The sequence below is a fragment of the Sander vitreus genome, chromosome 21, assembly GCF_031162955.1.
Source record: "Sander vitreus isolate 19-12246 chromosome 21, sanVit1, whole genome shotgun sequence".
Lineage (NCBI taxonomy): Eukaryota > Metazoa > Chordata > Actinopteri > Perciformes > Percidae > Sander > Sander vitreus.
In genome coordinates, this window is record NC_135875.1 from 7,664,716 (window position 1) to 7,677,907 (window position 13,192).

At 41.0% G+C, this 13,192-nt stretch overlaps 1 protein-coding gene across 2 annotated transcripts in view; it reads left to right on the forward strand.

The window, feature by feature from the left end:
- kif19 (kinesin family member 19) overlaps window positions 1-13,192 on the forward strand; it is a 50,616-nt gene that overhangs the window by 26,057 nt on the left and 11,367 nt on the right. For both annotated transcript variants that reach the window (XM_078279246.1, XM_078279247.1), the window contains exons 3-9: window positions 1,771-1,881; window positions 2,010-2,097; window positions 3,021-3,157; window positions 8,793-8,918; window positions 9,032-9,226; window positions 12,521-12,667; window positions 12,780-12,902. In XM_078279246.1, the coding sequence (XP_078135372.1) occupies window positions 1,771-1,881; window positions 2,010-2,097; window positions 3,021-3,157; window positions 8,793-8,918; window positions 9,032-9,226; window positions 12,521-12,667; window positions 12,780-12,902 (927 nt within the window). The remainder of the gene's footprint in view (window positions 1-1,770; window positions 1,882-2,009; window positions 2,098-3,020; window positions 3,158-8,792; window positions 8,919-9,031; window positions 9,227-12,520; window positions 12,668-12,779; window positions 12,903-13,192) is intronic.

Genomic DNA, 13,192 nt, shown 5'->3' on the forward strand with positions numbered 1-13,192 from the left:
TATAGTCATATTGGTTCTAAAGGTCATCAGATTGGCTAAGACTAAGTAGCTTAAGTGCCTCTGATACTAACAGAAGTACTCCCTTGTTCACAATATCTTTCCTGTGAAATGCGATCAATTGGTCCTCATCTTCTCCATGTACATGCCATAGAAAAGCATAAACTCTTCTTGGAAAAAAACCCAGCATAAAAAGGCTTATTTTGAGCCCCAGTAAATTAGTAAACTCGAAGGAAAACCAAGCAAGTGTTGCTTCATCTTTCCTCTCCCTCCGTATCTCTCCACTTGAATTTCAATTGAGAGGCTTCAAAGTGAGCGGCTCAGTGGTTGAGGGGGTCATCAAACAAGCCGGGTAATTCAGCGTTACAGGCCTCAGAGGGCTCTCCAGGCCCGCTGCTGAACAGAGCTGGTCAGCTGAAATACCTGGCTATCTCCCATTGTCATACCTGAATGACTTGACTTTTCTGCCTATTGCATAGCAGGAGATTCAAACACACAACTCTGTGAGGGGAATCATTTTCCTTTAGCTGTTGACAACCTGTCAGGCCAATTGCACCCACTCTGATTCAATGATTCGTCAACAGCATTATAATAGTTTCTTCTGATTTCATGTTGTGTCATTTCTGTTCAGAAATTGACCCTGAAATGTTCTTTTGGAGAGCTGTGATTCACCGATGACTGTGGGTTAGGCATTGGCTTTGTCAAACAGCACAATTGGAACAATGAGACATATCAGGCTCTGTGTACACAGCGTGAATACACAAACTACTCAGACTATCACATGCACAAATCAAACAAGTTTTAGCAATTGCAACCAGCCGCTGATCTCTCTCCTCCAGATACTACAGTATGAAGGTCCTTGACACATGGGCTGATGGTTGGGTCAGTATGTTCTATGAACAGGATTCAGGGTATGGCAGATGGCTTGAGTTGCTATCCATTTGCATACATGCATACAGAGCTGTGACGTTTTGCTGATCTGAACAGGGGCTGTTTTGTCACAAGGACATCCTCTACCTTGGAGCAGACAGCTTTCATTGACATTTAGATGTCATTTGACATTTCTCAGTAGTTTGTAATGAAATGTTGGAAGATGAAATAAAAGTTCAGGTTTATCTGATCGGGCTGTGGGGGGGATGTTGGGGGACATCAAACAAAAAAGGTAGATAAACCTGCCAGAAGCTGAACACTGACTAATAATTATCTGAGCTGATAACTATAACTGTCTGATGTATTTCCATTTTTCTGATGTACACCACATGGAAAGTGTTTTTAGCAGATACAGACATCTGCAACAGAGAGCCATCTGCATTTTGTGTTAGCTTGTCCCGACAGCTGAGCCCCACCTGCGCTGTGTACTGTGCGTGGCCTTTTATTGCCCTTCTACAGCTATCATTATAAAACACAATATAATCCAAACAAACAGTAAATGATAACAGTAGCACTAGCTCCCAGTGAAACTATAATTTTCTGATCTGTGAGCCGTCCATTCCCAGCCGTATTTAAATAGGACAGTAATTTCATATTTCAGTAACGTAACGACTGTCTTTTTTGGTCATTTTTGCCACTTTTTCCAAGCTGAACCTCAGCTTATTGACTTGAGGGCAAATTTGCTCATTAGCGCAACTTTCCACTGTGATTGACAAAAGAAGTATCACGTTAATTGGCTGCTGAGGGGTCTCGGCTTGAAGACTTAACACCCACTCATACGGTGCGCCTCTTTTTTCATTCTCTTGTCTCTCTTTCCTTTCTTGCCTTTCTCTTCGTCATTAGATGGTGGTTCTGAAGGACCCAATGGAGGACCCGGACGACATTCTGCGTGCCAACCGCTCCAGGGAGAAAACGTACATGTTTGATGTGGCGTTCGACTACTCAGCCAGTCAGGTCAGTCAAAAGTAAAAGTTCAGATAAAACAAAAACAAAAAATAAAATCTAAACAAATGTGCCAAAGCATTTTTGACCCTAGAATATGCACTTGAACCTTTTAAGCTTATATTCTTCTTCCTTTGCAGGAGGAGGTGTACCGAGCTACAACCAAAGGGCTGATTGAGGGCCTCATATCAGGCTACAATGCCACCGTGTTCGCCTACGGACCCACAGGTTTGTGTGTGTGTTGCACAGAATCCACAAAGTTAACTGAGCACTCTGGATGGAGGTTTATCCTTCACTAATTACATGTGTTAGCTTCCTGGTGCATAATCACTGGTCATCCTCTTTCTTTCTGAGTCAGCTAGCCAGCATACCCTCAGAAAAGGGCTAAGTCAAAGACTAATTAAGCACTAATGCTCCATCAAGTTATTCATCTGTCTCACTGCCTTCGTCTCAGAGATTCACAGCTCTTTGTCTCCTATTGTGGGGAAGTAAACATAGAGGCTTTAGGCCCTGTTTACACGTACATGGTTATTTTGAAAAACTGAGACATTTCCCTTCGTTTGTGCCCTTCGTTTACTCGCAAACGGAGAATTCGCCTCTGAAAACGAGTCTTTCTAAAACCTCCGGCCAGAGTGGAGATTTTGGAAAACTTCGTTTGCACGTTTGCATGTAAACTGAGACAAACGGAGGTTTAGGCAGCCAAGAGAAAGAAAGAGGAAGTGATTCGTTGCTGTTGTTGCTATTTTCGGGATTCTGATTGGCTAACGTGGGCTTGAGCTTCTCGTTACACTGCCACCTACAGGTTTGGCATGCTCTTGATGGCTTTGACGGCATATGTACACGGGTACATGTAATCGAACACTTTTCTGAAAAGTGACAGCTGTGCACAATGTTATTTTTGAAAACGGAGAGGTTGAAATGTCCGTTTATGAAAATAGCCGGCCACGTGTAAACGTAGCATTAGTGTGTGTGTGTCCAAAGACAGCACATCAGCACATCCTGCCCATATTACTGAACATTCAGTAATACGGGCACAGTAAACACTTAGCTTTTATTAGGTGGTGTGGTTTAAAAAGTAGTATTTACTTTGGTTAACAATGAGCATGCTATCTTAAAAACTGCATTAATTCACTTTTTTTGTTTGTTTTCAGGTTGTGGAAAGACATACACCATGTTGGGGACAGACAAGGAGCCAGGCATCTACGTTCGAACGCTAAACGACCTGTTCCGGGCCATTGAGGAGACCAGTGACGACATGCTGTACAGCGTTTCCATGTCCTATCTGGAGGTCAGAATTTCATCTCACACAACTTGTCTCAAGACATTTCTTCTCATCACATAATCATCTAGTTAAAGAAACCCTGAAGTAGGGCACAAAATGGTATAGCCATTTACTTGATTGCTCAATCAGAGTTTAAAGACGTCTTCACATTTGAATTGTCTTTATCTATCTCTGTTTTTGTCATCGTCACTAGTCAAGTAGAATGCCCTCTTCGCCGTCATCTGTTCACACTGATAAGATCTGAGGTTGTTAGCCAATGCCAATTGCAGGCAGATACTACTGGTCTCCTCTTACTTTTGCCTGGCTTTCGTTTCACATATGAAATGAGCTGAGCTAGCATCTACAGCCCTGCAGAGAAGCCCAGGCACAGATGAACAGATTTAGCATGTTATAGCCACACAGGTATATGTGTGGGTTTTTGTGTGCCCTGTGTTTCTTTTATATCTTTTGTTGATGCCTTTTTTCATGTCTTGTATAAATCAGTTTGAAATGCCTTTGAATTGTGTTGAAAGGTGCTGTACAAATTAGGGCTGTCAAACGATTACATTTTCTTAATCGCAATTAATCGTTGAATTTCTATAGTTAATCGCGATTAATCGCATGTTTTATCACATGATTAAAATTCTATTATTTTGCATTTCAGAACTGTTTTTAAGTACATATCAGGGCTCCAGACTAACTTTTTTCACTAGGAGCACAGTGGCCCCCAACTGAAAATTTTAGGGGCGCAACCAGAAAATTTAGGGGCATACACCGTAAATCAACATGCTAACCAAATATTCACATTTCTACTAATTTCCACTGTATTACTAATAAATACTTTGATAATAGATGCAGAAATTACAATGTGCTGTTTCAAATTCAGTGTCACTTTTGAAGATGCAACATAGAAGGTTAACCGACAGCACCATCGTTGTCATGAAAAACAAAAAAAATATATATATATACCAGCTCTAGTCTACAATTACAATTAATTCAACTTAAAATTAAACATGCATTGTTTAGGCTACTACTGAACCAATATCAGTACCGATAACCAACGGTACCTTTTTTTGGTACTTTCCCTCTATAATTACAAAACAATTATTTCACTTGTAAAAATTATTGTCAAACCTATTTATCCTATGTACTTAGAACATTATGTTATTTTATTAGAATATTTTACACTCTAAAGAAATTAAACAAAAATAAAAATAAAACCCCTCCCTCTCTCCTCCCAAACCCATCCCTACAACCTATTAAATTGAATAAGTATTCATTTCTAACTCACTGTAACTTTTATTCTTGTATTTGTATATTCTTTTTTAGCCGGTTTTATTTTCATGACCGGTTTTAACTGCTCTTTAATGTTTCATGTAAAGCACTTTGAATTGCCTTGTTGCTGAAAGGTGCTGTAGAAATAAAGTTGCCTTGCCTTACAACCTCAGCCTGTCAGTCAGTCACCAGGGCACAGAAACCACCGTTGTGCCTGCTTAGGAAGTGTAATGTCAACAGCACCCTTTCGGCTCTCCATTAATATCATATCGCAGCAAACGCTGTCTGTGTGAAGTGTTGAAAAACTGTAACCACACTTGAAACCACTTTATCGGCATTTCCGTGACTCACTGTGACTTCAACAAAACTGCAGAGCCGACGTAGTTTGCACCGTCCGCAGCTATGCGTATGCGTGCGAGTGTGTGCGTTTGTGTCAGAGCTCTGCTCTCTGTCAATTTTCAGAGAGGACAGATAAGCTTGAGGTTACGCGCTCTCAGGTACCGAAATTTCAACGTTTAACGTGTTACTGGTCGCACATGTGCGACTGGATGTAAAATTCAGTCGCACACTCTCAAATTTTGGTCGCAAAATGCGACCATTTGGTCGCAGTCTGGAGCCCTGCATATTAACAATGGAAAGCCATTCTTACCAGTGTATCTTGATGGGGAATCAAATTAATGCAAAGAAAGTGACTTTATGAACTTGATTTTAAGATTTGTATTTGTTTATTATATATTTAATCTAGTCACACATTTGAATTTAACAACAACTTTGAATGCACCACGAGACTGTAAATTACCAGTTTCATTGAACGCACTGTCTGTGTTTTTCTGACAACAGCAGCTGCAGATTGTTACATACCGGTGTTGAATCCTCTACAGTGAAATACAGACACACTTTACAACGTTTAGCGTTAGCTGTCAGCATTGTAACCGTGTTTAATCCAGCTACTAGCTAGCGGTAGGCTAACGTTAGCTGCTGTCGAATGTAGTGTTAACTAGCGTCATGTGCAGCAATGTTTCTGTTTCCTGTAACATCTGTTTCAGAGCATCAGAGAGAAGTGCAGACATATCAGTGGCACCAGAATGAGGCACCGAAATCCGCGTTGCTATTCCTGCAGCAGCAGGATGTGTTACGAGGAAGTACGGCAAAATAGTAGCCTGTTAGGCACGACGCAAAGCCGAGTGAAGTGAAAATAAATTAATAAATGGTGGCATGCGATTAATACGATTAAAAAAAATTAACGCATTATGCTCGACCCTTAATCGCATCACGATTAACGCGTTAATGCTGACAGCCCTAGTATAAATATACTTGCCTTGCCTATGGTTGGCTTGTTAAAAACAATTAAGGCCTTTTTTCTTATTCTTCTCCAGGCAAAAGTGTACATGCTAAAAAACACCAGTGCCACTTGAAACTATCAAACACTTTTAAATTTGTATTCCGAGCAGATATAATGGCAGCTTATTTTGTTTGTCTCTCCATGATGTTGACACTAATTGTTCTCTGTTTATGTCAAAACAAAATGTACATTTGTGCTATTGATTAACTGGCTATCACCTGTAGTGTCTACAATGTGTTTAAGGGCATCCTTTTTCACAAAAAAAGGCAAAGTGAGGCAATGCAAAGAGTTGAATCAGTCCTTTAGTTAGTTAGAGTTGTTTTTTTAGCATAGTGGCATGAATAGATACCTACTGAAAAGGGGACAGCAGTAATGATGCTACCAGACCATCACTTACATTTTGTCAAAAGGCCAAGGAGGTTTGTCTTTCTAATATCTCATTATGTGTTACTTCAACACCACAGTAAGTACTAAGATAAGATAAGATACGCCTTTATCGTCTCCTATAGGAGACATTTGTCTTGGGCAGTCAAGAGAACAAAAATGGCTGCACCTCATACACAAACACACAATAAACATACAATTATCTCATACAAATGCAATCAACTACAGTTAACATTCAATAAACCTCATCCACCCCCTCATATTGCACATAAATTCAACCCAGATTGCACATTTTCCCATTAAATCATGTTACTGTAGGTGTACAGGGGCTTTCGTTGCACTGAAGCCCGCAGTACTTTCAGGTGTGGAGTGATCTGTGGTCCTGTTGGCTTAGTGATTATCTCTGCCGTTGTCACTGGATGATGAACCACAGATAAGACGGCAGGCTGATGATGGCGGTTTCTCTGTGTGCCTGCTGGTTCCAAACCTCATTACTGAGAAACAGGTACAGCTCAGACTGTGTGTTTAATGACAAAGCTCCTACACTGGGTACAATGGAGTTGGTTACCTTGACTCTGATAGCAGTAACTGAGCCTCACTGGTGTGACTTAGTGTTCCCGTTTAAAGAGGTAACTTTTGCCTTTTCTTGACTTTGGTCAATTTGAAATAAGTATAGTCGTGCGGAGATTTCTTAGTGTATGTAGTATTAATAGCTCTGAATACATTTTAAAGTTACCTTTTTTTAACTCGCACGTAGCATCTACTTGTTTTTTGTAAAACAGGGGCTATATTGTGTAAACCCTGAAAATTTGTCTCATTCAGGATCGATTTAATGATTTTAAATAAATAATTTGTCCATCATAGTTTTGCTCCCAAAAGTCGCTCTGAAAAAGATGGCAGCATGAATATAAAGAAGACTGAGTCAGATTTGTTCAACAATGTTCAGAAAGGGAAATGAGAGATAGTGTTGGGAGAGAAAAAAAGAAGGAAATACAGAAAGAAAGAGGCAGAATATGAATATAACCTTGTGTAAAAAAGAAAAATGTGAAAAGAGCACTAGCCTTTAAATGGGAAATGGAACAAAATAAGCACTTGTTGGGTACAAATCTTTCATATTGGGAGGAGGGTTCACATCAGACATCGAAATTTCATTCGGTTTTTTTTTAGTGCCAAACACTATCATTATGTTCAATGATTGACAATGTTTTTGAAGCCTAGCTCTTTAGTTTCTCTCTGGGTAGGCGGAAGTACACATATTCCTATTTAAATGCCAATCATTATTGACAATCAAAATGTATTTGAATAGGGACAGATGCTTAGACATAGACATTTGTGCAATAAATCTCCAATGTACAGCATCACAGCATTTATAGCTATTCCTAATTTCCAAGACCTGTGCCTAGAATGCCCGTCTGAATCTTCACTGACACATTTAACTCTTCAGGATGAATCCGGACACAAGGATGTGTGTGACGTGTGTTTGCTGTTACCAGGGAGCAATCTGTTGCCAGTGCTGCCTCGCCACAAAGAGGTTAAACGCCATTTTACAGCCTGACCTAGCGATGTGCACACATCGGCTCCTTTTCTTGTTCAAATGACTCTCTTTCACACTTGCAATCTCTAAAACACACACACAAAAACACATATAGTGAATGCAAGTAAATACACTCTGTGTGGATAAAAAAAGACACATTCAGTTATTCTTTACCACTCACATGCACATAGTGCTCTCTCCCCCTTTTCTTTTATTTTCGTTTATTCTGGTTTTATTTCCCAACTCTTCTCACATTTAAGAACCTCAACGGAAGGAGAAACCTTTTTTATTATTGTACGCTAGCGTCATTGATGACTATGTTCATAACCAAATGATTAATGGCATTCTTACTGCCTCAGCTTTGTGTTTAGTGATAATTATAAATGCATATGCTAAACTTAGATGGTGAACATTATCCCTGCTGAGCATCAACATGTTAGTATTGTCTTTTTGAGCGTGTTAGCTCAAAGCACCATTGTGGACAGCTTCCCAGAGCCACTGGCGTGGTTGTAGACTCTTCAAACCTCACCAGCAATGAAAGAGTACAGATGGAAAAAATAATAGAACAAATATCCAACTGTCAGTGTCAGTAAAAGCACCCTCCTCTTAGAGTTTGTGGCCGGGATCTTGACAAATAAAAACTGTCCTCACAGCTCCAACCTCACCAGTGGTTTGTCGTACAGTGGTCACTTTCCAGGATGTCCCTTCCTGTACTGAGTTTTTATGTGGGTTCTTTTAGGGGCATTCACTGCACCATCAATGTCAGTTCAGAGAAGTCACCTGAATTTACTTTTGTGTGAATGAAGAACACTGACACCGGCTGATGACAGCCTGCCACCCAACAAGCAGTGGTTTCTACATGACAAGTTGCTGAAAATATAGCACTTGATGTTTTTGTACCAGGTTTGGGTCTGTGTAGGAGGCCTGAAAGCCTGAATGGAGCCTTTTCAGAGGAAATAAACAACCTTCCGTTGCATGTCTTGACTCAAAGAAACATAACTTCAGGATGACGAGCAGATAGAAAACTTTTGCATTCGTCTGACTTGTGCTGTACTTAAAGATGCCTCACTGAGATCTTTATTGACGGTGCATTCAGCTGACGATTTTATATTTCTGTGTTTTGTTAGATCTACAATGAGATGATCCGTGACCTTCTGAACCCATCCTCGGGCTTCTTGGACCTGAGAGAAGACTCTAAAGGAGAGATTCAGGTCGCTGGCATCACAGAGGTGTCTACCATCAATGCACAAGAGGTTAGAAAAGCTTCCTTACCGTGCATGACATGACTTTTTACTTTTTTCAGTCAAAACATTCAGATTTTATCCAGTGCAACTGCACAAGCAGAACTCAGGCTTTGTGTTTTCAGATCATGGAATTGCTGATGAGGGGCAACAAGCAGCGCACCCAGGAGCCGACAGCCGCCAACAAGACGTCGTCTCGCTCCCACGCTGTGCTGCAGGTGGCCGTGAAGCAGCAGAGCAGGTGTCGAGACGTCTTACAGGAGGTCCGCTTTGCACGTCTCTTCATGATCGACCTAGCCGGCTCTGAACGAGCAGCACAGGTGCGTGTATATATACTTAGTCAGGAAGTGTCTAGTCTGTTTCTACAACGTTTCATTTACGGGATTGTTCCGGTGCCGGAGGTTCCGCCAGATGTCCCTTATTTTTGGCCGGGTGTCCGTCGCCTTCCTCTTTCTTTGTGTTGGAATTCTAAACTGTGGTGGATTTTTGAGGACTATGGTTAACTGCTCCTCAGATCTCTGCAGGGTAAATCCAGACAGCTAGCTAGACTATCTGTCCAATCTGAGTTTTCTGTTGCACGACTAAAACAACTTTTGAACGTACACGTTCCACCAAAACAAGTTCCTTCCCGAGGCTATTTTGCAGCAACACTGTGTCCTCCGTCCGGTGCCTAGCACCGCCGAAGACGATTGTGATTGGTTTGAAGACATTCCAATAAAAAAGAGCACGTTTTTCTCCCATCCCGGAAAGCTGTGTGGACTAGCCAGACCCTCCTCCGCAGCGCTGTGAAGGCCACTTCCGGGACTGCTCTGGTGCTGCCGGAAATTCCGCCAGATGTATGTCTTTACGGCCCGATGTCTCTCACCTTCCGCTTTCTTTGTGTTGGAATTTTAAACTTCGGTGGAATTATGAGGACTATGGTTAACTGCTCCTCAGAGCTCTGCAGGGTAAATCCAGACAGCTAGCTAGAATCTGTCCAATCTGAGTTTTCTGTTGCACAACTAAAACAACCTTTGAACGTACACGTTCCACCAAAACAAGTTCCTTCCCAAGCCAATTTTGCAGAGGCGCCGTTGCTCCCTTTGGCACCTAGCGCCGCCCAAGACGATTGTGATTGGTTTAAAGAAATGCCAATAAACCAGAGCACCGTTTTTCTCCCATCCCAGAATGCTGTGTGGACTAGCCAGACTCTCCTTTGCAGCGCTGTGGAGGAAGGTCTGGCTATGGAAGACTAGGAGGTGTCTAAATAGCTGAAATGTTTCATTTGTAGTTTTCTAGGTGGCCAATTTATTTGGTATTTGTGTATGTAGGTGGGTACGTTCACTTTTGTCAACTACTTGTATTTTGCCAAACTCAAGTTCAAAGACTAGACTAATGTGCCTGTTGCATACACTTCTTCTTTTGAGCCTGTATGGTCTGCTTCGTGGGAGTCTGCTCACTGGGGATGCTTGGCAGAGTATCTTTACAGCAGTCCAGAGGGTTGAGGTTCCCATTAACTTCGGGAGACTTTAATAAAAGCCTCTTTATATCTGCCATTATGGCCCGCTATGCAATTTATTAAAGTAGGACACCAACATTTTGGCAATTGGGATCACCTTATAGTGTAACACAATGCCTTGTAGTGCAATGCAGGTTCACAAAAGTAAAAACTACAAACAGTACATGAAAAAGCAATTTGACCAGCTATAACAATAAAATGCTACTTGCACATTAATGCATCAGCAAAAATAATGTAATAATATATCCTGTAGTGTAATATAAAACTGTTAGGGGACATTTTTCTGCATTGAGTACTTTGACTTTTCATACTTCAAGTGAATTGTGCTAATAAAACACATTTACTTATACTTAAGCAACATTTTAAGGACTTTTACTTAACTGTAGTGTGTGAATACTGAGTTCATTTATCAAAAGTCGGATCTTTGTCCTTCCAAAGATTTTATTTACCCAAAAATGTTGGTTTGTTCCTTTAACCGAGACGACTGAAATCATGTCCTCACTTTCCCTTTCTCTCCCTATGAAGATACATCCCTAAACATTAATTATATCTTTTTTCTGTGAGAATATGTTATTGATTTTACCTTTTACAAGAGACATGCAAAGTAAAGAAAAAAAAGAAGGAAAAAAATCACATTCAGTATGTAGGGGGTTATGCTGGCTACACATGATCCGTGGCAAAACCGCAAGGTAGGGTGCAGAGCAAAGAGGCAAAGCACAGCGCAGGAACGTTCTGGAATTGGTTGCGCCTTAAGAGGTCAGCAGCAACTAGGTCAAAGTTGAAATAATTTGAACTTTGAGAGCAGCGCAAAGCGGCAATTCCAAGCGGTGCACAACGCCAGGGGTAGTTCAGCGCCTAGTTTTGCGGCACCGCTCTCCCCATAGGAAATCAATGGAACAGCCAGCGCAGAGCGGTTTTGCCGCCTATCATGTGTAGACAGCTTTATAATACCCTTTACAAAGAAACACATTCACAAAAAAGAAGGTAGAAAAAAAAAAAAAAAAGAGTATTGAAGTACTTTCATGATTGCCAAATGAATCATTTTACAGCAAGTTTCATGCTGTTAGCCGAAACTGGAGAATATTGTCTCTAGTGTCGCGCCAGTGCAGTCGAGCAAGAGCAAGGCTGTATTGTCAGACAGGAAATGAAGACGAGATGTGATTTGACCTTCTCTTTTTAAACTGTCGAGTGAGGATGTTGAAAATCATTTGTTCAGTTTAAGGTCAGCAGTTTTTCAAGAGTCTGCTTCTGTCGGTCAGATGAATGGCTTGTCATTTATGCCACACTGTCATGTTCTTGTACAACATGACACAATTGGGGAGTGAGAGCACTTACTTACCATGGAGACAGTTTGAGAGCCATACTATTTATGAATAGCACATATGGCCTCCATTAGGAATGGAGCAGAACAAACAGAGAGTTGTTTGTCACATGAAGCAACAGGGAACATTTTTTTTTCTGCTTCTACATAAAGCAAAGAGGGGTGGATGAGGTTAGTAAACGTTGAGGAGGTAATGCCATCTACTGGGAAATGGAAACATGACAGCTACTCTGAAAGAAACATCCAAGAATCTCTATGTTCAGATGTTAGGGTGCCCTGGTAGCCAAGGGGTTTAAAGCTTCTGAAAAAAAAATTTTCTCAAGTATTGCTTCATAACATCATCATTCATGTATATTCAATATATTGTTATACACTAAATAGGCAACAAGTTAAAAAAACTAACAAAAAAAACATCCTCAGGTATTATTTATTACTATATACTATACTAATATAGTACTATCTGGGCCAGAGAGCAGTGAGAACAGGACAGAGAAAAAAAAATAAAAAATACAGAAATCTCTCATGTGAAATAATCGTAACTTTAGCAGGAAAAACTGTGTTCATGTGGGATCACATTGATTATAGTCACGAGTTGATTAAAGTTCCGGGCCTTAAGGCCCTAACCATGTTATCGTAAAGTCCCTGGTTTGAGTCAAGCTGGGGACATTTGTTGCATATTATTTCCTATCTCTCCCTCAGTTGTCTACAGTTTACTCTGTAATAAAGGCATTAAATGCCCAAAGAATATTTTCAAAAAGCTCAGAGGTTTTCTCACCCACATCTGTCTGTCAATAGACTCAGAATAGGGGTCAGCGGTTGAAAGAAGGGGCCCACATCAACCGCTCCCTCCTGGCTTTGGGCAACTGCATCAACGCGCTGAGTGACAAAAATGGCACCAAGTACGTCAACTATCGAGACAGCAAGTTGACTCGACTACTGAAGGTACAGCAATTTAGGAATTTATAAGGGACCATCTACAGGATTGCCTCATTTTACTTTGTGATTCAGACAATATTCATCCTTGTTGTTTTCTTCTGATGTCTTTGATTAACAGGACTCGTTGGGTGGGAACAGCCGAACGGTCATGATAGCCCATATTAGCCCCGCCTCTGTGGCTTTTGAGGAGTCTCGTAACACACTGGCATACGCTGACCGTGCCAAAAGCATTCGAACACGGGTGAGCTCAGAACTCATGTTGTATCAATTTAGCCTTATCTGTCTTTACTACAGTTAAGAGATGAGTGGATTTCATGACACTTTCATTAATATTTCAGGGTTCAACAATAAGGGTTGCCCTTTGGCCCGGGGCAAGTAAAACGCCACGTCGGGCAAGTAAATAAAACAACCCACTTGCCTGTTTTGGCATCATCATATCATAAATGAGGTTATCACTCTCTGGCGGTCGGAGAATGCTTTTTGAATGATGGGATTTGAATGTGTCGTTGGCCAATCAAGAATTGAGTTTTC